The 24,737-nt window shown below is 39.5% G+C and overlaps 1 protein-coding gene across 11 annotated transcripts in view; it reads right to left on the reverse strand.

The window, feature by feature from the left end:
* The window catches only part of RAD21L1 (RAD21 cohesin complex component like 1), a 49,280-nt gene that overhangs the window by 18,237 nt on the left and 6,306 nt on the right, over positions 1–24,737 (reverse strand). For 6 of the 11 annotated variants that reach the window (XR_011570162.1, XR_011570161.1, XM_070801432.1 and 3 more), the window contains exons 3-9: positions 19,128–23,823; positions 17,820–17,949; positions 16,140–16,233; positions 13,378–13,484; positions 4,504–4,674; positions 3,258–3,353; positions 2,209–2,316 (exon numbers count right to left, since the gene is read on the reverse strand). Coding sequence is in view for 9 of the 11 variants with exons in the window: in XM_070801432.1 (XP_070657533.1) it covers positions 2,209–2,316; positions 3,258–3,353; positions 4,504–4,674; positions 13,378–13,484; positions 16,140–16,233; positions 17,820–17,949; positions 19,128–19,271 (850 nt within the window). In the remaining 2 variants the exon portion in view is untranslated. The remainder of the gene's footprint in view (positions 1–2,208; positions 2,317–3,257; positions 3,354–4,503; positions 4,675–13,377; positions 13,485–16,139; positions 16,234–17,819; positions 17,950–19,127; positions 23,824–24,737) is intronic. The other 5 variants (XM_070801431.1, XM_070801430.1, XM_070801436.1 and 2 more) reach the window with 5 other exon arrangements.

Here is a 24,737-nt window from a genome sequence, read left to right on the forward strand (position 1 = left end):
AAAGCAAAAGAGTTCCAGAAAAACATCTATTTCTGCTTTATTGACTATGCCAAAGCCTTTGACTGTGTGGATCACAAGAAACTGTGGAAAATTCTTCAAGAGATGGGAATACCAGACCACCTGACCTGCCTCTTGAGAAACCTATATGCGGGTCAGGAAGCAACAGTTAGAACTAAATATGGAACAACAGACTGGTTCCAAATAGGAAAAGGAGTACGTCAAGGCTGTATATTGTCACCCTGCTTATTTAACTTATATGCAGAGTACATCATGAGAAACGCTGAGCTGGAAGAAGCACAAGCTGGAATCAAGATTGCTGGGAGAAATATCAATAACCTCAGATATGCAGATGACACCACCCTTATGGCAGAAAGTGAAGAAGAACTCAAAAGCCTCTTGATGAAAGTGAAAGTGGAGAGTGAAAAAGTTGGCTTAAAGCTCAGCATTCAGAAAACAAAGATCATGGCATCTGGTCCCATCACTTCATGGGAAATAGATGGGGAAACAGTGGAAACAGTGTCAGATTTTATTTTCTTGGGCTCCAAAATCACTGCAGATGGTGACTGCAGCCATGAAATTAAAAGACACTTACTCCTTGGAAGAAAAGTTATGACCAAACTAGATAGCATATTCAAAAGCAGAGACATTACTTTGCCAACAAAGGTCCGTCTAGTCAAGGCTATGGTTTTTCCAGTGGTCATGTATGGATGTGAGAGTTGGACTGTAAAGAAAGTTGAGTGCCAAAGAATTGATGCTTTTGAACTGTGGTGTTGGAGAAGCCTCTTGAGAGTCCCTTGGACTGTAAGAAGATCCAACCAGTCCATTCTGAAGGAGATGAGCCCTGGGAGTTCTTTGGAAGGAATGATGCTAAAGCTGAAACTCCAGTACTTTGGCCACCTCATGTGAAGAGTTGACTCATTGGAAAAGACTCTAATGCTGGGAGGGATTGGGGGCAGGAGGAGAAGGGGACAACAGAGGATGAGATGGCTGGATGGCATCACCGACTCGATGGACGTGAATCTGAGTGAACTCCGGGAGTTGGTGATGGACAGGGAGGCCTGGCGTGCTGTGATTCATGGGGTCACAAAGAGTCGGACACGACTAAGTGACTGAACTGAACTAAATTGAAAATATCTAACTAACTAGAAAACTTAAAAAAAAATTACTGATACATTAAATATTTACTTATTTATTTTTCAGGATAACTTTTTGAAACATTAATTTGTATCTCTCCAGTGCATTTTCCCCTCTCCCACTGAAATTCATATGTAAATTCCAAATAGATAGCTAGGGTCATGGGATTTGCTCCTTTAACTAATTTTGCCAGGTGAAAAGCAGAAGTCAAGCTTTTCCTTAGTGAAGATGCAACAGTTGGGGGATGGTTAGATTTCTTGGAAAGGGTGGAAATCTGAGATCAGATGGAGCCATAAGGAACCTGCTTGCTGATGTGTCTCAGTAAAATCCTAGGAATATGATAAGATTCCAAAGAGGCTGGCTATGTGATGACCACAGAGACTATGCAGGCTGGGACCCTGGGTATCACAAGGCGGTATGGCTGATGACCAGAGGTTCCCTTCCACCTACTGCACCCCTCCCAAAACTTGATACTACATGGTTCAGGGCAGATAGGGGAGCTATGCAGATTGAATTTCTTGCCAAACCAAGTGGGATAGAGGCTCAGAATTGAATTCTGTAAAGAAAAAGTTGAATGCTTTATTCTTTGCATGCCTGAATTTATAAACTGAAATTCATATCAAAGATAATACTTAAAACTAGGATATGCTTAAAAGATCTAGGGATATATTCGATTCATATCCAGTGCCTCTATTTGGATCCTTTTACTCTGTCTTATTTTAAATATGCAAACACTCATTTGCATGTTTATCTTCCCAGTCAGATTTTAAGCTTCTTAAAAGCAGGAACTATGTTGTCTTCATTTCTGTGCTCAGAATAAATGGCTCAATAACTACTGGAACTGAACTCAGTTTTAAATTTTTCAGTTTCCCAAACTGGATAGATGGTTTGATCAGGACTGGATAGAATAAAAGTATCATCTTAAACTTTCTTCACATTCTTCCCTTATTGTATTATAAATGTTATTACTAGATTGACTACTTCCTAAAACATTTTAAGAATTATCAAAATATCTCAGGGTAAATGAGATAGTAGTGCCTCAAAGCTAAAAATAAAAACATGAATGATTCTGACCTGAAGTATCAATTGGATCAAGGATAAATTCTTCCTCTTCTTTTGATACTGTAGTTTCATCCATTTTTTCATTTTCAGGTGAACATACACACTCTGGATTATCTGGTGCTACTCATCAACATTGCCATAAAAGGATTTATTAAAAATATAATGATTATGTTGCAAACTAGAAGACTATATGAGAATTAAAGTGAAAGATTAACTGTAGATTTATATTGCTAACTGGAGCCACAAATGAAGTTTTAGAATCATGTATTTAATAGAGTTGAAGAGGTTCAGAGATTATATAGTCTGGGACCCACAGTGTCCAGGTAGGTCAAATATTAATCACCCACTTTTCCTCCTGTGACATCTAAGCCTAGGCTACAGTCATGGCAGAAGTAAAAACAGTGGTAGGAACCACAATAAATGACTGACATAAATTTGACAATATGTCTGCTAAAAATTGTAAGGATTGTACATAACTAAATTTTTATTGCCCTTATTTCAGCTTTAAATTTATACTATTGTGTTAGAAAGCAAATGTAACATCCAAAAGTGAAAAATCAAAATGAGACTAATCATTTTTTACTTCTTAACAAAAATCAGACTACAAAGACTTCAAATCATCTGAAGTACTTTCACAACCAGTTTCAAGTAGAAAATACCCCCATATTTGTGATTTCTATAAAACTGTATGTAGATCATCAAGCCATGTTAATATTAATGTGGTATTAATGTTAATAATAACAATGTTAATGTCAAACATTAATGATGTTTTTACTATGTAACATATTATTTTAATGATTCAAAAGCAGGATATTTTGCCAGAGTATTTAAATATGCTCTCATAACAAATAAACCCAATCCTGATTAAACACCCATCATTGTACTTTTCTCAAAACTTAATTTTCTATGCTCTGTTATCTAAGTCATGCTAAGAGTTTGAGGGACAACTCTCTTTAATATCTTTCACTAAACTATACTGCTCCTTAAACCTAGAAATTTTGAGGCTTAATTTGAATATTAATATCTATTCACTTTCTACACAAAAGAAAATTCCTACATACCCACTACAGTATTAGGAGACTCAGGAAGCAGGGAAATTTCTGTATTTAAATGCATTTCTTCTAACAGGATATTCTGATCATCTTGCAGTAGATTGTCTTGAAAACAAAATAAACACTTTTCTTATAAAGAGCTGAATCTGTCATTTGTTCACTAAACACTTGATAACTTAGTATGCAACGAGTTGTCAAGGGATATAAAAAAGAGTGAACCCTACTTAATTAGATTTGATTGGTTATATGGATTACCATGGGGTTTCCCTGATGGCTCAAATGGTAAAGAATCCACCTGCCAATACAGGAGATGTGGGTTTGATCCCTGGATTGGGAAGCTCCCTTGGAGAAGGAAATGTTAACCAACTCCAGTATTCTTGCCCGGGAAATCCTATGGACAGAGGAGCCTGGTGGGCTATAGTCCATGGGGTCACAAAAGAGTTGGACATGACTGAGCGACTAAACAACAACCTAGACTACAATATTTCATGCAGTAGGAAATAAAATTTTATATATTTAATTTCCTTTCCTTTATTAAACATGTATTTTTAAGTGTTTAATGTCAGAAAATATTTACTAAACTATCAAGATAGTAGCCTTGTTACAAAGCCATGTTTAGACTTCAAATCAAGAAATAAAAGTTTTCAAACTCCTTTAGCGGAGATCTAAGGTAGAGCCACTATTTTTCATAGTTTTCAAATTTCAGTAAGTTTGCCATAACCAGCCTTTTATTGTAGATAATTAAAAAATATTTGATATATAAAGGTCAATATCATTATAATTAGGTACATTTAGACTTCCCAGTTTTGTCTATCCTATTTCTATGATTACTTTACAGTAATATCATAATAAAATAATAATATAAAATGCTAGACAGATCCTTTAGAATAGCCATCCCACAATTTTTGCTAAAGAAAATGTTTCTAGTATATGATCTAGTATATTTTGTGAGGAGTACACTAACCTCACTTCTTTCTCTCTAGAAACCAGAAGTTTGTAAAAAGAAAAACAAGAACCTATATGATAAATGTATTTCACAACCTATATAATAAATGTGTCAAAGATGGCTATTTACTTAGATCTAGCCTAAATGTTTAAATATACTATAGACTTTGAAAACTTAGGTAAAAAATATTTTAATCTATATGACACAGAAGCGTATCTGAAATTTCTGTTTGTTGGAATAAATCTTCCAGTTTGTTATAGTAATTTGACTGAAACAAATATCCAGTTTCTATATGACCAGAGAGCATACCAATCATTTCTCCTGCAGCTCCTTCATCTCCAAATCCATCTCCACTGCCACAGAACAGAGATTTGTCTCCAGTGGGGCTTCCAGAACTATGTTCAAGTAAAAGACCACTGGAACTGAGCAATATGCTGTCATCAAATAAGCTATGTCTTCTGAGAATTTCAGGTTCTTCCCCTAGATAAATATATATCATTAATACTGAGTTAGTCATAGAAAAAATTTTAGGGTTAGAAGCTAGAATTTAGATATCATCTTGTATAGCTCCTCTCATTTTATAGATGAGAAAAACGAGATCTAAAAATTTACTTGAATTATTCAAAGAAGACAAACAGATGGCCAGTAGGCACACAAAAAGATTCTCAACATCACTAATTATTAGAGAAATAAAAATCAAAACTACAATGAGGTACCACCTCACATTGTCAGAATGGCTGTCATTAAAAAGTCAACAAATACTTTCATTTGTAAAATGGATAGCTAATGAGAAGGTGTTGTACAACACAGGGAGTCCAGCCTGGCACTCTGTGATGACCTGTAGGAGTGGGATGGGTGGGGGGAGGGAGGCTCAAGATGGAAGGGATATATGTATATTTTGCCTGATTTGTGTTGTTGTATGGGGACTTCCCTGGTGGCTCAGATGGTAAAGACTCCGCCTGCAATGCAGGGCACCTGGATTTGATCCCTGGGTTGGAAAGATCCTCTGGAGAAGGGAACAGCTACCCACTCCAGTATTCTGGCCTAGAGAATTCCATGGACTGTATAGTCAATGGGGTCGCAAAGAGTCAGACGTGACTGAGTGACTTTCAATTCACTTCACATCACCACCAACTCTTGTAGCCCTGGTGTCCTCATCTGTAAGCAGGTGTTTAGTGGCCTGAGACTCTGAGCTCAGATAATCAGACTTTCATTTCCAGCTGCCCTACCTTGGACAAATGCTTCAACAACCATATCAGCTTTCTAGAGGTGCTGAGAGGATGAAAGCAGACAGTTATTGTGGAGGTTCAGGACAGTGTCCACACACTGTCAGCACCCTTCCAAAAGGCTCCCTGGAATTTCCCTGGTGGTCCAGTGGCTAGGACCCCATGGGCACCATGCAAGGGGCCTGGTTGGGCCATCCCTGATTGGGGAACTAAATACTGCATGCTACAACTAAGACCTGGAGCAGCCAAATAAATAAATATTTACAAAATGCTCCTTGGAACCCTGGTTCAGCCACTTACTAGCCCCATGACGCTGGGGAAAATCACTTAAACCTCACTGTGCATAAAAATCTGTGCTTTGAGATTTGACAAACTCTTGGGAAGCATTTTCTGCATCCTGCTGGTTGTGGATGCATTTTCCCTGCAAAAAGTTGTTAAGATGCTTGAAGAAGTGGTGGTCGGTTGGTGAGAGTTCAGGTGAATATGGTGGATGAGGCAAAACTTAATAAACTTTTTGTTTAACTTTTGAAGTGTTGGTTGTGTGATATGTGGTCAGGCATTGTTGTGGAGAATAACTGTGTCCTTTCTGTTGACCAATGCCGGCTGTATGTGTTGAAGTTTTTGGTGCATCTCGTTTTTTTACTGAGCATAGTTCTCAGATGTAATAGTTTCACCAGGATACAGACAGCTGTGGCAGCAGGCCACCAAACAGTGACCACGACCTTTTTATGGTGCAAGTTTGACTCTGGGAAGTGCTTTGGAGCTTCTTCTTGGTCCAAACACTGAGCTAGTCATTGCCAGTTGTTGTATAAAATCCACTTTTCATCACACGTCACAATCTGATCGAGAAATGGTTCCTTGTTGCACAGACTAAGAGAAGATGACACTTCAAAATGATGATTTTTTTGATTTTCAGTCAGCTCATGAAGTACCAAGTTCATGAGGTACCCACTTACTGAGGTTTTCACCTTTCCAATTTGCTCCAAATGCTGAATGACCATAGAACGGTCAATGTTGAGTTCTTTGGCAACTTTTCACATAGCTGTATGAGGATCAGCTTCAGTGATTCTCTCAATTGTTGTTGTTCAGTTGCTTAGTTGTGTCCAACTCTTTGTGACCCCATGGACTGCAGCACGGCCATGGGGTGCAGGCTCCCCTGTCCTTCACTATCTCCCAGAGTTTGCGCAAACTCACGTCCATTAAGTCGATGAAGCCATCCAACCATCTCATCCTCTGTTGCCCACTTCTTCTCCTTCCCTCAATCTTTCCCAGCATCAGGGTCTTTTCCAATGAGTCGGCTCTTTGCATCAAGTGACCAAAGTATTGGAGCTTCAGCTTCAGCATCCTCTCAACTGGTCATTGTCAACTTCCAATGGCCAGCTTCTATGCTCCCCATCTTCACCTCATCTCATCTCCTCTGCAAAACTTCTTGAACCATCACTGCACTGTACATTCATTAGCAGTTTATAGGCCAAACATGTTGTTGATCTTGTGAGCTGTCTCCACCGATTTACAACCCATTTTGAACTCGAATAAGAAAATTGCTCTAATTTGCTTTTTCTGTCTAACATCATTTCCCTAGTCTAAAATAAGTATATAATAAAAAGCAAGTAATAAGTCATTAGCCAAAAAAAACCACAAAGCAAGAAATGAGCATTAAAATGATGTATAACATAACCACATTTATTTAAGATGTATGCCAATGTCAAACAGCGAAGTTCAACAACACAAAACTGCAATTACTTTCACACCAACCTAATACTCAGCCATTAAAAAAGAACAAAATAATGCCATTTGCAGCAACATGAATGAAACTAGAGATTATCATACTAAGTGAAGTAAGTCAGAAAAAGAAAGACATATGCCATATGATATCATTTGTATGTGGAATCTAAAATATGGCTCAAATGAACCTACCTACAACACAAAAATAGACTCACAGATACAGAGATCAGACTTGTGGTTGCCAAGGGAAGAGAGAAGGAGAGGGATTGACTGGGAATTTGGGGTTGGTAGATGCAAACTATTACATTTAGAATGGATAAACAACAAAGTCCTACTGTACAGCACAGGGCACTACATCCAATCTCCTGGGGTTAAACCGTAATGGAAAAGAATATATATATATATATATAAAAAGAAGAAGGTATATAAACGTAAGGGCTTCCCAGGTGGCTCAGTGGTAAAGAATCCACCTGCAATGCAGGAGATGTAGGTTTGATCCCTGGGTCAGGAAGATCCCCTGGAGAAGGAAATGGCAATTCACTCCAGCATTCTTGACTGAGAAATCCCACGGACAGAGGAGCCTGGCAGGCTACAGTCCATGTGGGGTGGCAAAAGAGTCAGACACAACTTAGCGATTAAACAACAAAAGTCTATATGTGTAAAACTGAGTCACTTTGCTATACAGCAGAGACTGGCACAACACTGTAAATCAACTATACTTCAATAAAAAAGAAAAACTTATTTGAATTATTCAAGTAATTTCATTCTGCTAATCAGTAAAGACCGGATTTCTAGTCTAATGTTTTTCCCAAAATAATGAGGAAAAACTGCCAAAATACTAGGATTGAGTTTTAGTGGTGGAACAGTTTAATAACTTCCCAGAAAATTATTATTGGCAGTAGAATTATTTATTCTATTTTAGGTGGGTCATATCCTGCTTGATCAAGTATTATTTCATATTATTTCAAGGACAGTGGAGCTTCAGTTGCTTAAGTTGTTAGTCCAAAATGCTGGTGCTGCTGCTAAGTCGCTTTAGTCGTGTCCGACTCTGTGTGACCCCTGGACTGCAGCCCACCAGGCTCCTCTGTCCATGGGATTTTCCAGGTAAGAGTACTGGAGTGGGGTGCCATTGCCTTCTCTGTAGTCCAAAATGAGGGTTTGGAAAACAAGGAATATGTTTGCCTTCTATATAATGGAAAAGTAGGTAGACTATTAAAGAAATGGCTTACAACATTGTTTAGTATTTATTGAATGACTAGATATTAGGCAATATGCTAGGGGTTGGAAATACAGCAGTAAGAAAGACAAAACAAGGTCAGCTGGGACTTCCCTGGTGGTCCAGTGGTTAAGAATTTTCCTGCCAATGCTGGGGACATGGGTTCAATCCCTGGTACAGGAAGATCCCACATGTGCAGCAACTAAGCCAAGCACCACAACTACTGAAGCCTGCACTCCCTAGAGCCCGTGCTCCACAACGAGAAGCCATCACAATGAGAAGCCTGTTCACCTCAACGAAGAGTAGCACCCGCTTGCTTTAACTAGAGAAAGCCTGCATGGCAATGAAGACCCAGTGCAGAAAAAAATAAATAAATGAGTAAATGTGTGCACATGTCCAACTCTTTGCCACCCCATGAAACTGCAGCCCTCCAGGTTCCTTTGTCCATGGGATTTTCATGACAAGAATACTGGAGGGGGTTGCCATGCCCTCCTCCTGGGGATCTTCTCAGTCCAGGGAACAAACCCGATTCTCCTGCGTCTCCTGCATTGCAGCTGGATTCTTTACTGCTGAAATACCGGGGAAGCCCAAATAAGTAAATAAATCTTAAAAAAGAACACCTGGTAAGCTAAAATAAGTCCAGTTCAGTTCAGTCGCTCAGTCATGTCCGACTCTTTGCGACCCCATGAATCGCAGCACGCCAGGCCTCCCTGTCCATCACCAACTCCTGGAGTTCACCCAGACTCACGTCCATTGAGTCAGTGAGGCCATCCAGCCATCTCACCCTCTGTCGTCCTCTTCTCCTCCTGCCCTCAATCCCTCCCAGCATCAGAGTCTTTTCCAATGAGTCAACTCTTCACATGAGGTGGCCAAAGTACTGGAGTTTCAGCTTTAGCATCATTCCTTCCAAAGAAATCCCAGGGCTCATCTCCTTCAGAATGGACTGGTTGGATCTTCTTACAGTCCAAGGGACTCTCAAGAGTCTTCTCCAACACCACAGTTCAAAAGCATCAATTCTTCGGCGCTCAGCCTTTTTCACAGTCCAACTCTCACATCCATACATGATCACTGGAAAAACCATAGCCTTGACTAGATGGACCTTTGTTGGCAAAGTAATGTTTCTGCTTTTGAATATGCTATCTAGGTTGGTCATAACTTTCCTTCCAAGAAGTAAGCATCTTTTAATTTCATGGCTGCAGTCACCATCTGCAGTGATTTTGGAGCCCCCAAAAATAAAGTCTGACACTGTTTCCACTGTTTCCCCATCTATTTCCCATGAAGTGATGGGACCAGATGCCATGATCTTTGTTTTCTGAATGTTGAGCTTTAAGCCAACTTTTTCACTCTCCACTTTCACTTTCATCAAGAGGCTTTTGAGTTCTTCTTCACTTTCTGCCATAAGGGTGGTGTCATCTGCATATCTGAGGTTATTGATATTTCTCCCGGAAATCTTGATTCCAGCTTGTGTTTCTTCCAGTCCAGCGTTTCTCATGATGTACTCTGCATATAAGTTAAATAAGCAGGGTGACAATATACAGCCTTGACATACTCCTTTTCCTATTTGGAACCAGTCTGTTGTTCCATGTCCAGTTCTCACTGTTGCTTCCTGACCTGCATACAAATTTCTCAGGAGGCAGATCAGGTGGTCTGGTATTCCCATCTCTTTTGGAATTTTCCAGTTTATTGTGATCTACACAGTCAAAGGCTTTGACATAGTCAATAAAGCAAAAATAGATGTTTTTCGGGAACTCTCTTGCTTTTTCCATGATCCAGCAAATGTTGGCAATTTGATCTCTGGTTCCTCTGCCTTTTCTAAAACCAGCTTGAACATCAGGAAGTTCACAGTTCACATATTGCCGAAGCCTGGCTTGGAGAATTTTGAGCATTACTTTACTAGTGTGTGAGATGAGTGCAATTGTGCAGTAGTTTGAGCATTCTTTGGCATTGTCTTTCTTTGGGATTGGAATGAAAACTGACCTTTTCCAGTCCCATGGCCACTGCTGAGTTTTCCAAATTTGCTGGCATATGCAGCACTTTCACAGCATCATCTTTCAGGATTTGAAATAGCTCAACTGGAATTCCATCACCTCCACTAGCTTTGTTTGTAGTGATGCTTTCTAAGGCCCACTTGACTTCACATTCCAGGATGTCTGGCTCTAGGTCAGTGATCACACCATCTGTGCATCATATTATGTAGTGAAGTGAAGTGAAGTCAGTCATGTCCGACTCTTTGCAACCCCATGGACTGTAGCCCACCAGGCTCCTCCATCCATGGGATTCTCCAGGCAAGAATACTGGAGTGGGTTGCCATGTCTTTCTCCAGGGGATCTTCCCGACCCAGGGATCAAACCCAGGTCTCCCACATTGCAGGCAGAGGCTTTAACCTCTGAGCCACCAGGGAAGCCTGTAATAGTATCCTCTACTATATATTATGTATCATGTAGTAGAGGATACTACTACAGTCCTCATTGTACAGACAAGGAAACATCCACAGAAAGGTTTTATAACTTGCCCACAGCCATACCCTAATAAGTGATAGAGCCAGGATCTGAACCCAGCAAAGATGGTCTTCGTATCAGTGTTAGAATTCTGCCAAAATGGAGACTTATGACAAAAAATTCTTAAGACACTGACAGCAGCAGATAAAATTAACTCCCTGCTTCAAACAGACCTGCTTCCAGATTGACTGTCAGTACATGCATATACCTTCCCTTTCTTGGGTTTGAGTCTCTTGGTCCAGAAGTCTGAACCTCAGAGATGAGAATCTAGCAGTCCGAAATCCTAGAGGTTAGAGGTTGGTCCTCTCTTCCCTTCATCTAACAACCCACATTAATGCTAACTGATAAAGAAAATTATGAAATATCCCTGGAAGACCCACATCTCTTCTAGAAAGAGCTAAAAAAGGCAACTTTCACTGCACTGGACTAAAGATTTGCTCAATAGAAGAGATTCTTTTCCAAAGAACTAAAAATATTGTTCTCATCTTCCAGGTACGCCTTGGTAGCCTCCAAAAGAAAAATTTGTCTTGGTCAATACAACAATAACATTTATGAACAGCACTATATTCTGAGCACTGAGCATCATGAGAACCTGAGATTACACCAAAAAATTAAGGAAACAGTCTTGGGGTCACTCTTATTTTATAATCCAGAATAGGATGAAATTATATTAAACATTTCTTAGAGGACATTAGGTTTGAGCTAGTGTTTGAAGGAGAGAAAAGTTCCTTATTGGCAGAAAGTACTGAAGGAGAAAATAAAGGAAATAACTCTACGATGTTGCTAGTAATATCCAAATTTTATGAATAGGGCAGTAAGGCTCAGATGAGTTAGGCAATCTGCCCAATATCACCCAGCAAATCAACAGAGGAAGCTCAGATTCAAACCCAGGTCTGTCAGTCTACTCTGAAGATACTTTTCCCACCTTCTTGAACTGTAGAGGAAGACAGAACTGAGAACAATTAAATTGTATTGGGTGACTGGTAAGACATTTGCTTGACTGGAGCAAAAAGTCTGTATTAAGGTACAATAAAGTTAATAGAATAAAGATGATGATAAACTGGTAGAGTGCCTTGAGGATAGGCAGGAGTATCTATCAGTTAGTTATAGGGACCCAAGGCACTTAAAAGAAATGTGACGGAAAAACAAATGGAATTTGAGGACAACTGCTTTGCACAGATGTATAAAATGTGGGAAGAGACTGAGAGACATGTCCAACTTTCTAAAAAAAAAAATTGACACTGGAATGAAGCTTATAGAAAGCATAGTTAAAAGTGATCCTAAAGTTTCAGCACTGAAGAGCATTTACAGGGAAATGTACATAGAGTGTCTTAGGCAGTAAGAACCATGATTAACTCTACCAATGTGTTAGATTTCAAGGTTTGGGGTAACAGCCAGTAAGAGATGTGTGCTACTCAAAGTAGGGTCTGTGGACGGTGATGATCCACAACAGAGTAAATATACAAATTAGAGGTAAATGTTTACAAAGTTTTAACATAACATCACAGAGTAATTTTATATATGTTGGCTCTAATAACAAAAACGTGAGGCTTATTATGTTGATTTAAAATTTTTTTAAGTTTTCTAGTAATTCATTTTATTATATTTTACAAAAGTATCACTCCATGACAGATCAGAAATTGACAAAGTATAAAGTTGGTCCTTCGCCATAGCTCATTTGAGAAACACAGCTATAGATCATAAGAGTTATGGAAGAAGAGTCAGGATGAAAAGCGGAGGTTACGATGTAGCTCAAGCATTACTACCCTGACCACCCTCCTCCATCTAAGACAGGTTTAGGCCTTCCTTCTCCTATGCTCACTGCTTTGAGCATTAAGAAAATTGAAGATGAATATGACACAGATCTTACCCTCATGGAGTTTTCAGAATAATACAAACCAATATAATAAATGTCACGATACAAGTCAGAGAGTGGTAAATGCCACAAAAAACAACAAATACTATAAGGTTAAATTACACCATATAACTTCAATTCGAAAATACATTAGTTTCTATTTCCCAATCAATGTATATTTAGTGTATTTCCTCCTCATTCCCAAGCTATTTTAAAACCTTGTTATTGATATCATATTTAAAAGAAATATATTTAAAAGACTCTGTATGCAGTACACATGTAAAGCCTTGTGTACATGTTAACTGTAACAACTGTTTATTTGTTTGTCTCTCTCCCAGCCTGAAGTTCCTCGAAGGCAGGAAATATTTCTTTAAACTCTGTATTGCCCAGCCTGTGATAGTATTTGACATATAGTAGATATTCAATAAATGGTTGTACACTGAGAAGGGAAATAAAGGTTAAGACTGAGTCTTGACATTTGACACCTATAGTAGAAAAAGGCAAAGATAAACTCATTGCAGGGATTAAATCTATATATCAAAAATTCATTCTACAGATAGTTCTACTGGCATAGAAGTAGCTTTGGCATTGTTTTATTTATACAACAAAAATGAAAATATAGCTGATTATGACTTGTAGTTTTAATTTCTCAAATATTCTCACCAAAGCTTCCAGCGTGGAAAAGTAGATCATTGCCATAATCTTCTCTAAGTGTGATTTCTTCTGGTTTGCTTTGGTTCTGAATAGAGCATTCTGAAACATCAATAGCACTATGGAGAAATACAAGATTGAGGGAAACGTGAACAGAACACAGCGATTCTGAAGTATACTGAAAAACAAACAAAATCCTTTAAAAAACAGGTTTTATTACAAAAATAAGGAATTTTCTCAATAGTATTACTTACAAACATTAGTTTATTATACATGCATGTCGTCTTCAGGTTGTCAAATCCAACCAGCAATTCTCAATCCTTAATTTACTCACCATAATCAACAGCATTTGAAATAGATGTTCACTCCCTTCCTCATGGAACACGTTCTCCTCTTGACCTCTGCAATAACTACTGACCTCTGCTACACTAGTGTATCTTGATTTTCTTCCTGCCTCATTGGTTGCTCCTTTTCCATTTCCTTTATTAGTTCTTCCTCATCTCCCAGACTATTAACTAATAGGAATGACTTAATATTCAGTCTTCAGATTGCTCTCGTCCCCCCACTTTCTCTCCTTCCTTCCCCTCTCTTTAAAATCTACACTTATTCCTTTAGGGATCTCTTATGACTTATGGTTAAAGTTCCATCCACATATTGAGAGAGTCAATTTCTAGGCAGGTTGATAAGAAGTCCGGGTTCCCGGAGGAGGAGAAAGGGGTCTGAGGCTCTCAAGGAGTAGATGGGGGTTTGGAACTCTCAAGGAGGAGGAAAGGACAAACTTTTTTCCTCTACATTCCTTAGTCTTAGTCACATAAAATGTTTTTTTTCTTTAAGCCGGGAACTGATAATTACTCAGTTTAAACTCTGTACTAGGGATTATATAATAACAATGTATCCTGCTTGAGGACAGTTTCTCCTTCCTGAAAACCTTCTGACTAATCCTGATATCTTAAAATGTAAATTATGGAAGTGGGTCTAGTAGGATCTTTCTACTGTTAAATTCTAATCCTGTTATCCTAAAGTATAAATTGTGGGAGTGGGTCTGGTAAAATTTTCACAAACTTGAGACATTCTTTTGATTTATTATAATAACTAATTAAAAAGTATATAATTCCCTTGCTGAAGACTAGTGAGTGGGGCATTCTCGGCCCCCTTCTGATGTCTATGTCAGAAGGTTTCTCTGTCCCTTTTCACTTTAATAAATCTCTGCTATACAAAAGCTCTTGAGTGATCAAGCCTGGTCCCTGGTCCCGAAAGTTAAATCTTCTTTGGAGATCACAAATCTGACACTGTTCACCGTAAGCTATCAATACTCACAACTCTCAAATATATCCCATCAAATTTATATATCCCATCAAACATCTTTCCTGAATTTCAGATCCACATATTCAACTACCTACCTGCTGTCTTGGATGTGTAACAGTCATCTCAAAACTTATGTCCAAAACCTAATTTACTTTCCTTTACCTTGCCCCTTTAAGCTTGCCATTCTCTATGCTATACTAAGTCACTTCAGTCGTGTCCGACTCTGTGCGACCCCATAGACGGCAGCCCACCAGGCTCCCTCGTGCCTGGGATTCTCCAGGCAAGAACACTGGAGTGGGCTGCCATTTCCTTCTCCTATACATGAAAGTGAAAAGTGAAAGTGAAGTTGCTCAGTCGTGTCCGACTCTTAGCAACCCCATGGATTGCAGCCTAACAGGCTCCTCCGTCCATGGGATTTTCCAAGCAAGAGTACTGGAGTGGGGTGCCATTGCCTTCTCCATGCCATTCTCTAGTTATCCTAATTTTATTAAACGGATAACTCCATTCTCATACCAGAAATCATACAGTCAACTTCACTTTTCTCTTTCTCTTAAAGCCATATCCAATCCTTAGCAAACACCATATGGGTAAAATGAAGACTAAAAGCTGATCACAGAGACTGCCATCTCTCATCTAATTTCTTACTGCAACAATTTTTTCACAGGCTCTGTGCTTCCTCCCTTTCCCCCTTATAGTAAGTAGCCAGAGGGAAGCATGTTGAAGTCAAGTCAGATCCATTCACTTAATCTGTTCAAAACCCTCCTGTGCTCCCCATCTGAGTACAAGTCCTTATTATAGCCTACAACACCCTCTGTCATCTGCACCCCAGCTACTTCTCTGACCTCATATTCTACCACTTGGGCCTTTCATTTACTCCACTCCAGTCTCCTTGTCTCCTTGCTGTTCTTTGAACAGATCCAACACGCTCCGCCTTAGAGTTTTTTCATTTGATTTATGTGGAACTTTCTTTCCCACATTACTGAATAACTTGTTCCTTCATTTCTTTCAGGTTTCTGTTCAGAGCTTATCAGTAAAGCCTTTCTGGACCTTTCTGATACTTTATTTTGTGTTTCTCTCCATAATGTTGATCATCTCCTAGTATACTGTGTATTTACTTGTTTGTTTTATTATCTGTCTCTCCCCAACTAAAACATGAGATTCATGTAACCAGGAACAGTGTTTTATTCATTGTTACCTCCTCAGTGCCTATAACAGTGCTTGGCATATGGAAGGCACTCAACAAATATTGAATGAATGACTGTACTGTTAATACTGCAAACTATATTCAGCAAACATAATGATACATTTTTGGTGTTCTACTTTGAAATTTCACACTAAATTTAAGTCTTTGTCAACTACATGAGTAATTCAGCTATTAACTATGTTCTATTTGTATTCGTGAAATCTGAAAATGTAAACAATAAATTACCAGGAAAATCAAAAGGAAGGAAAAAAATAAAATAATTTACTTCATAGTCTGGGTGTCAAAATCATGAAATTCTTCGGGCAATGTGATAGTACTGTATGCTGCTTCAAAACTCTCCTTTGGAAGGTCAACCAATCCTGAAAATGAGAAAAAAAAAAAAAAAGAAACAAATAAAAACCCCACATTCAATAAACTAAATCTCTACTTTCTCTCACTGGACTGTTAAGTCTCCTAACTCATTTCCCTGTATCTGCTCCTATCCCTCTTCAGTTCATTCTCTACAAAATGGCAAGTAATATATTAAATATGTAATTAGGTCAGATCACCCTCAAACTTAAAATGACTCAGTGACTTCCCTAGTGCACTTAAATAAAATTTAAATTTCTAAACAGGGCCCTGCACCCCTACAAAATCTATAGGCATGATCTAACAACACTTTGCGCTACTCACTCTACTCCAAACGTACAGGTCTTTTTGCTCTCTGAATGAGTCAAGCACTTTACTACCTCAAGACCTTTGTTCCTGCAGTTCCCTCTGCCCAGAATGCTATTCCTTTAGGGATGTCTTATATGGCTGGATACTTCTCATTCTTCAAGTCTAAGCTTAAATTCTATCTACTCAGAAATGCTTTTCCCAACTTGCCTAACTAAAATACATGTCTGTTATTTTCTGTGGTAGTACTCTTTATATTCCTTCATAGCACAATCTATAATTATTATAATAATTTTAAAAATATCTTTTTCATTATCTGATTTCCTCACTAGGCCAAAAGGGACACTGTCTTGTCTTTGTACACCAGAACCTAACATAGTGTTTCACACAAAGTATGAGCTCAATAAATATTTATGGAATATATAAGTGAACCACATTTGATATGATTATAACTCTATCTAGAGGTTCTACAAATATTTTAAATAAAGAAAAAAAACAAACCTTGTCAATCTTGACTCACCAATACTAATTGAGGGAACACTATTTACATGGGACTGAGACAAGTACTATAAGTGATTCAGAAAATAAATATCACAAAGATATTGCCTTCAAGGAGCTTGCAGACTGGTGTGAGAGGCAAGGTCTGTACTTAAATAAACGTAATACAAGGTGGAAAATTATGAAAGTGGTAAAATTAAAATTAAATTAAAAGTTGAAGATATTCTATGTATGACACATATAAATCTCGAGCACTTTGGGATGCCTCGAGATTTTCTATAATATTTCATAAACAGTGTGCTATTAAGAGTCTTCAGAATTCTGAAAACAATGACAATTATTGCTACCTAGGTTCTATCAATACATTATTTCTAATTTATCTCATAAAGGCAAAAACAGATATGGCAAACAAAGAAACCCATTAAAACTGAATATCAGAGTTTCTTATACAACTGTGGTAGCTTTAAATATATTTCTTATACAACTGTGGTAGCTTTAAATATATTTCTTATACAACTGTGGTAGCTTTAAATATATTTCTTATGTAAATATGCAAGAACATTTCAAGTTTTTGAAAGTATAACCTCTTGCCGGATTTTACACAGTAAAAGAGCAGGGAAAATAATATAATTTGTTCTTAACCATGGAAACTAAGTTTCAGTCAAAAGGAAGTTTTCCATTCATTATACCCACCCTGGAATTATAGAGTATCAACAATTAAAAGAGCCCACCCAAACTAAAAATGCAAAAGGGAAAAAAAAACAAGTGAGACAAATCAATATCACACTTATACCTGGGCGAAATGTCATCTTCATTTTAAGCAAGGCTTCACTGCAATCTGCCAAAAGATATTTTGCCTTCCTATTATAGATTCGAACAACTCCCAAAAGAAGGTGTCCTGAAGTTCGCAGTGCAATTTTCACCTTTCAATAATTTTAAAAGTATTAGAATATTAAAAATTAGATTTATAAACTCTGTTCTCTGAAAATTATAAAATCATAAGAATTTCTTCTCTTTAAAAAGCAGATATTTTGTATTCTTATTTAAAGTAAATCATTTAACTTTTACCTTGTAAAATGATTAACTTTTTTATTCAGTGAAGATAATCTAATGTGGCATTTAAATGAAATATGCTATTGTTGATTTTATGAAAACAACATAAACTTTGGAGTCAGGCAGACTTGGGTTCAAGCCTTGGCTCAGTTGCTGAGGCTGTCATTTAACCTTCCTGAATTTCAATTTACTAATAATGACTACAATTTATTATACACTTGTTTTGTGCCAGGAATTATCCTAAGAGCTTTTCATATATCAATTTAATTTTGACAACAACCTCTATTTACAGAAGAAAAAACTGAGACTCTGACGTGATAAACAGCATGCCTAAGTAACAAAACTATTAAGCGATGGTGCAGAAATTAAATTTGACCAACTCAGAAGTTCATGCTCTTAAATACCACATTCACTGAGGTTAAGCAAACTAAAAAAAATTAAAGTCTAGCCTAGTGCCTGGCACATGGTAAGTTTTCAATATATAATTGAATATATATTATATATTGAATATTATATATTGAATATATAATCCATAATTCATCCTCTTAAGAAGAAAAATACCTAACCTATACAAATATTAAAATAATATTTTAATGCAAATTCTAGTAACTTGTAACTATTTTATAATGGATATAGTGCTTTGTTTAATGAAGTTTTCACATATATTTTTATTTATACTCAATCCTCCTTTCCTTCTACTCTCCCTATTTATTTATTCATTATTTTTCTAAGAAATATTCACTCGGTACCTACTATGTATATAATATTTTGTTAGCGAATAAGAAGCAATCACAAAATAGTTATAAAGCATGGCCTTTATCCTTCAGGATCCAATCTATTTATGATAAACATATTAAAAAGTTAATTACCAACAGAAACCAATATATGTTTATTTTCAGATGATAAATGCTTAGGAATTAAAAAAAAAGAAGACCATTTGAGTAGTAAAACTTCCTAGGAAATACATTGCATGGTATAATGTCTTTTAATTCCTTTCCTCTCCTTAAGTCAAAGTAAATACATCCTATAATTTTAATCAATAACATACCTTAGGAGAAAGAATTTTTTCAATGGTTATCTCTAGATTACATTCAAATACATGGGCCTTTGTGAGTTTCTTCTCCCAGTGAGCTGCAAGCCAGATTTTGGCCAATGGCCCTCGCTTACTCATAAGCACATGTGTGTAGAACATGTTGCCTGTATTCCTTAGTAATATTTAATGAACTAGAGAGAATATGAAAAGATATTTAAATTTGAATATAAAACACTTTTAGTGCTATTTTACAGTAAGCAAAACCATTTCTCATTAATTCTATAACATTAACTTCTAATAGATTACTCAATTAAAATTACTTTCTTATAAAAATAAACTGCTTTAAAATACAAAACTATAAACTAATGACAGAACTCTATTAATAAACTGTGTACAGCACCTGGTTTAAATGTATTCTGATCACTGAGCACTTCTTACATTTTACATATACTATATAAAGGTTTTGAATTCTAAGAGCTTGGCAGGCTACAGTCCATAGGGTTGCAAAGAGTCGGACAAGCAACTTAGCATACACACATGGTCAAATAAATAGAGAAGGAAGACTAGGGGGGAATAAAAAATAGGAAATGGAAATAGGGGGAAAGCAACAGAATAACACAGGTGGAAAAAACTAAGAAAAGCAAACACACACACACACACAGAAGTCACTCAGTCGTGTCCGACTCTTTTCGACCCCATGGATTATAGCCCACCAGGCTCCTCGGTCCATGGGATTTTCCAGGCATGAATACTGGGGCGGGTTGCTGTTTCCTTCTCCAAAAGCAAACACAGGTAACCACTTTTCTAAAACTTGAGTTTGCGAAGTGTCAGATCATTGATTTATATCCAGGTATTGAATTCCTTTGTTTTCTTTAAGATACTATGGTTTACTCAATGATGTATTAATTTATGAAGTTAAAATAATGGAAATCCAAAGGACCATAAAGTAGAAAAATTAAGAAAACAAGAGACTATAGAAAAAGAATCAGAAGAGAACAAAAAAGAATCGGATTTAAATGTTTTGAAATAAGAATGGTAAAAGAAAACCTTCACTTAAAGGTAAAAAATGTATGCTGCTGCTGCTAAGTTGCTTCAGTCGTGTCCGACTCTGTGTGACCCCATAGACGGCAGCCCACCAGGCTCCCCCGTCCCTGGGATTCTCCAGGCAAGAACACTGGAGTGGGTTGCCATTTCCTTCTCCAATGCATGAAAGTGAAAAGTGAAAGTGAAGTCGCTCAGTCCTGTCCACCCCTCAGCGACCCCATGGACTGCAGCCTTCCAGGCTCCTCCATCCATGGGATTTTCCAGGCAAGAGTACTGGAGTGGGGTGCCATTGCCTCGTACATTTCTACAAACTGTACTATTCTCAGTAACATCATAAGGCTCCATTATTAGCAAAGGAATGTCAGGACACCTTGACTGACTTACAAAGAATCAAGTTATTGCTTACGTATAAATAATCTTAACCTACCACTAGAAAAGCACCCTTTTGCTTCTTACTTAAAGTTCCAATAAAAGGGAAAACTGAACCAAAATAAATACAAAAACAAAATCAGCCACAGAATTAAAAACTTAGGTGATCAATGCCACTTCCACCGCAAGAAATCACTGGACCCAAAACAAATGTGATTATGCAATCTACCAAACCACATTTCTCAATGGGTGGGCTAAAGATTTTAATGTGTATGGCCTTTGTCTGCCTTGGCTCCACTGTCTTCCTTTTTAATCTGTGTGTTTGGTATCTTGGAATAAATTCCAGTTTGTCCTTTTCAATTGCTCCCACGTGTATGATTATTAGTAAACTTAAAAAAAAACAAAAAACCTGTGATTTAGTATTCCTGAGACATTGATTTTCTCGAGCCTCCAATCCCCCATCCCCCACAAAATCCACAGCTCCCCCCGCCCCGGCCCAAATCCCTCACAAAAGTCCCAATGTCCTGAGAGTTCGTTATTTGTAGGTTGAATTGAGTTCATGCAACCTATAGCTAGGGAAAGAAAAGTGTTAGTCACTCAGTCGTGTCCGACTGTTTACGACTCCATGGACTGTAGCCCGCCAGGCTCCTCTGCCCATGGAATGTTCCAGGCAAGAACACTGGCATGGGTTGCCATTTCCTTCTCCAGGGGATCTTCCTGACACAGGGATCGAACCCAGGTCTCCCGCATTGCAGGCGGATTCTTCACTGTCTCAGCGACCAGGGAAGCCGAACGTAAAGCTAAGGATAGTATTAATACGTGGTAGTAGAAGCCAGGGAGTGGGCTTAATTCGTGGGAAGGGGTCCCTGGTGAGGAGTGAGGGCGGTGGGCGAAGGGGAGCTTTAGGGCAGGATGAAGGGGCAGAAAGTGGACGCTCGGGGGTGGTGGGGGAAGAGCCATGAAGGGTACTCCTTCCGGGGAGCGAGAAGGAGGGAGGGGAGAGGAATGGAAGGCGCTGGGGTTGGGTGGGGGTAGGGGTGTGAGGAGAAGACAACGAGCATCAAGGACACGGACGTCTAGGGCTTCCTCCACACACGATTCCTCAGAGTTGAAGGCCCGAGGCTCAGAGGGAGACATTGAGGCTGAGGGGTGACCGCAAGCGCCCGTTTCCTCTCCTCAGAGGGTCCCTCAGGGCTCGCGCCAGTGAGGAGCCTGGCAAGGCCACTTGTGGGGATGAAGGTGGCCGTGGCCCCCGTGACCCAGCGAGCCTCCAGTCCCCGGATCCCACCCAGCGCCCTACTTCCAGCGCCGGGTCTGAGGCGAGACAAGCCGAAACAGGGCCTGGAGGAGGAGTCGCCGGGTCTGCGAGGTCGATCCTAGACGCTCAGCTCCCAGATCTGGTAGGCTTCAGGGAGAGCCCGGCAGGGCGATGGGCGGGGCGAGGCAGCGGGTTGGGGCGGGGTAAGGGGCGGGGCCACTGAGTGACAGGGCCCCCAAACTGGGGCGGGGAGAGGGGAGGGGCATCTGGGAACGGGGCGGGGCAGTGGGCAGGAGCAGGCCTGGGGGCGGGGCGGCAGAAGTGGGCGGGGTTAATGCTCGGGCCAAAGGGAGTGCATGAGGCAAAGGACTGGGTAGGGGAGGGAACCCCGGACCGGGGCGGGGATGGAGCGGCAGGGCGTGCAGTTTTCCACCTGGGGCTTGCTCGTGGAGCTCACTGCTCAGGCACCTGGTCCCTACAGAATAATTGTGTTAGGTGGTAATGTCTAACCCCTCTGCCTGGCCTCTGAACGTCACTAGAATGGAGTTTTCCACTTATGAGCGAGGGGCTCCCTGGAGAAGTTATTTAATCTCTTTAATTTCAGTTTCTCTCACCTGTAAATTGGAAATGATAATGAAAGTACCTGTGCCATGGGATATTGTAAGAGATGAGTGAGATGAAGCATGTAAAGAGCCTGCTGCTGCTAAGTCACGTCAGTCGTGTCCCACTCTTTGTGACCCCGTAGACGGCACCCAACAGGCTCCTCTGTCCCTGGGATTCTCTAGGCAAGAATACTAGAGTGGGCTGCCATTTCCTTCTCCAATGCACGAAAGAGAAAAGTGAAAGTGAAGTCACTCAGTCATGTCCGACTCTTAGTGACCCCATGGACTGCAGCCTACCAGGCTCCTCCCTCCATGGGATTTTCCAGGCAAGAGCACTGGAGTGGGGTGCCATTGCCTTCTCTGTGTAAAGAGCCTAACAATCATAAATGCTCAGTAAATATTCAGTTCAGTTCAGTCGCTCAGTCGTGTCCTACTCTTTGCGACCCCATGGACTGCAGCAAGCCAGGCCTCCCTGTCCATCACCAACTCCTGGAGTTTACCGAAACTCCTGCCCATTGAGTCGATGATGCCATCCAACTATCTCATCCTCTGTCCTCCCCTTCTCCTCCCGCCTTCAATCTTTCCCAGCATCAGGGTCTTTTCCAACGAGTCAGTTCTTTGCATCAGGTGGCCAAAGTATTGGAGTTTAAGCTTCAGCATCAGTCCTTCCAATGAACATTCAAGACTGATTTCTTTTAGGATGGACTGGTTGGATCTCCTTGCAGTCCGAGGGATTCTCAAGAGTCTACTCCAATATCACAGTTCAAAAGAATCAATTCTTCAGCGCTCAGCTTTCTTTATAGTCTGTTGAGTCCGGCTCCACAAGCAGGGTTTCCGAAAGTGTGATGTGGGCTGGAGAATGAGAAACAAGACACAAGAGTTCAGTGAAAGGCGAGGATCAGGGGACCAACACCGCTCCCAGGTGAAGGTGCCGAAACTGAATCCATGCCAGCTTTGCTATACTCTCAGCCGTGAAGGAAGGAACGTGCAGGGGCTTAAGCAATAACTCATGTGGCCTTCAGGGCAAAGAACAAAGTGATCATTAACCTTTTGGTAAACAAGAAACAGTAATCAGTAACAAATCAGTAACTAAGACTAATATTCTTATCTATAGATTTCCTCCAGATACGAAAAACATATGACTCTGAGAGGCCAGTTGGGAAACAGTCTGGGGTTGGTTTCCCGTCCCCAGGATCATATCTTGTTTTCAAGATTATGAACTGTTCCCTCTGGACTTGTTCCAAGAGTCCCATGCCTTAAAGCATCCAGTTTATCAATAATTATAAATTCCTTCTGTGGCCCTCACCGGGGTCTGCTTTTCTTCTATTCTTCCTGTCTCCTACATCTCCCCCTTTTTGATTTTCCACATGATGAGAAATGGTGAGAAATGCTAGTTGCTGTTGTTGGCTTAGTTGTCTCTTGATTGTTCTTCTCCAGTCTGCAGAAACACAAACACATAATTAATAGCATTCCCATAACCAGAGCAATTCCATATCCAAATGTTTTGATCTGTTTTAAGGGATTAAGAGAAGAAACATTGTCAGCAACTTATCAAGAAAATCTGATCCAGTAATTACATCGAGATGTTTAGTAAAAGCTTTTAATATATCTTGTTGTAAGTCTTGAATATCTACAGAAATATTACCTTGGTTCAATAGATGTTGTTTAACTTTATCCCAATTGAATTGTGTCTTATTATATTTGTAAGCTGTTACACAAAAGGAAGTATAGTTCCAATCACATTTTAGTCTCATCTGTTTTTGTAAACTGACAGGTTGATCTCCTAATAAAATAACAGATTGTTGAAGGTTGGCCACTTGGAGGCCAACTCTCCATCAGTTTTTTGTTGAGTGGTCCAAAGTACGTCGGCATCCTAAGCCATTCTTGTATAAAATGAACTGTTTGTATAGACTGGTGAAGAGCCACTCCGGCTATGGCTACCGTAGTGGTAATAGCTATCTATAGTGCCTACTGCTGCTGCTGCTGCTAAGTTGCTTCAGTCGTGTCCGACTCTGTGCGACCCCATGGACTGCAGCCAACCAGGCTTCTCCGTCCATGGGATTCTCCAGGAAAGGACACTGGAGTGGGTTGCCATTTCCTTCTCTAATGCATGAAAGTGGAAAGTGAAAGTGAAGTCGCTCAGTCATGTCCAACTCTTAGCGACCCCATGGACTGCAGCCTTCCAGGCTTCTCCGTCCATGGGATTTTCTAGGCAACAGTACTGGAGTGGGGTGCCATTGCCTTCTCCTGTATAGTGCCTAAGATGGCAGCAATTAGCAATCCCAGAAAACATTTAATATGTTTAAGATTTTACAATATTCCTTCAATAGCATATAATGTAGGGCTTTCTTG

Source organism: Bos indicus, chromosome 13 (genome assembly GCF_029378745.1).
Source record: "Bos indicus isolate NIAB-ARS_2022 breed Sahiwal x Tharparkar chromosome 13, NIAB-ARS_B.indTharparkar_mat_pri_1.0, whole genome shotgun sequence".
NCBI lineage: Eukaryota > Metazoa > Chordata > Mammalia > Artiodactyla > Bovidae > Bos > Bos indicus.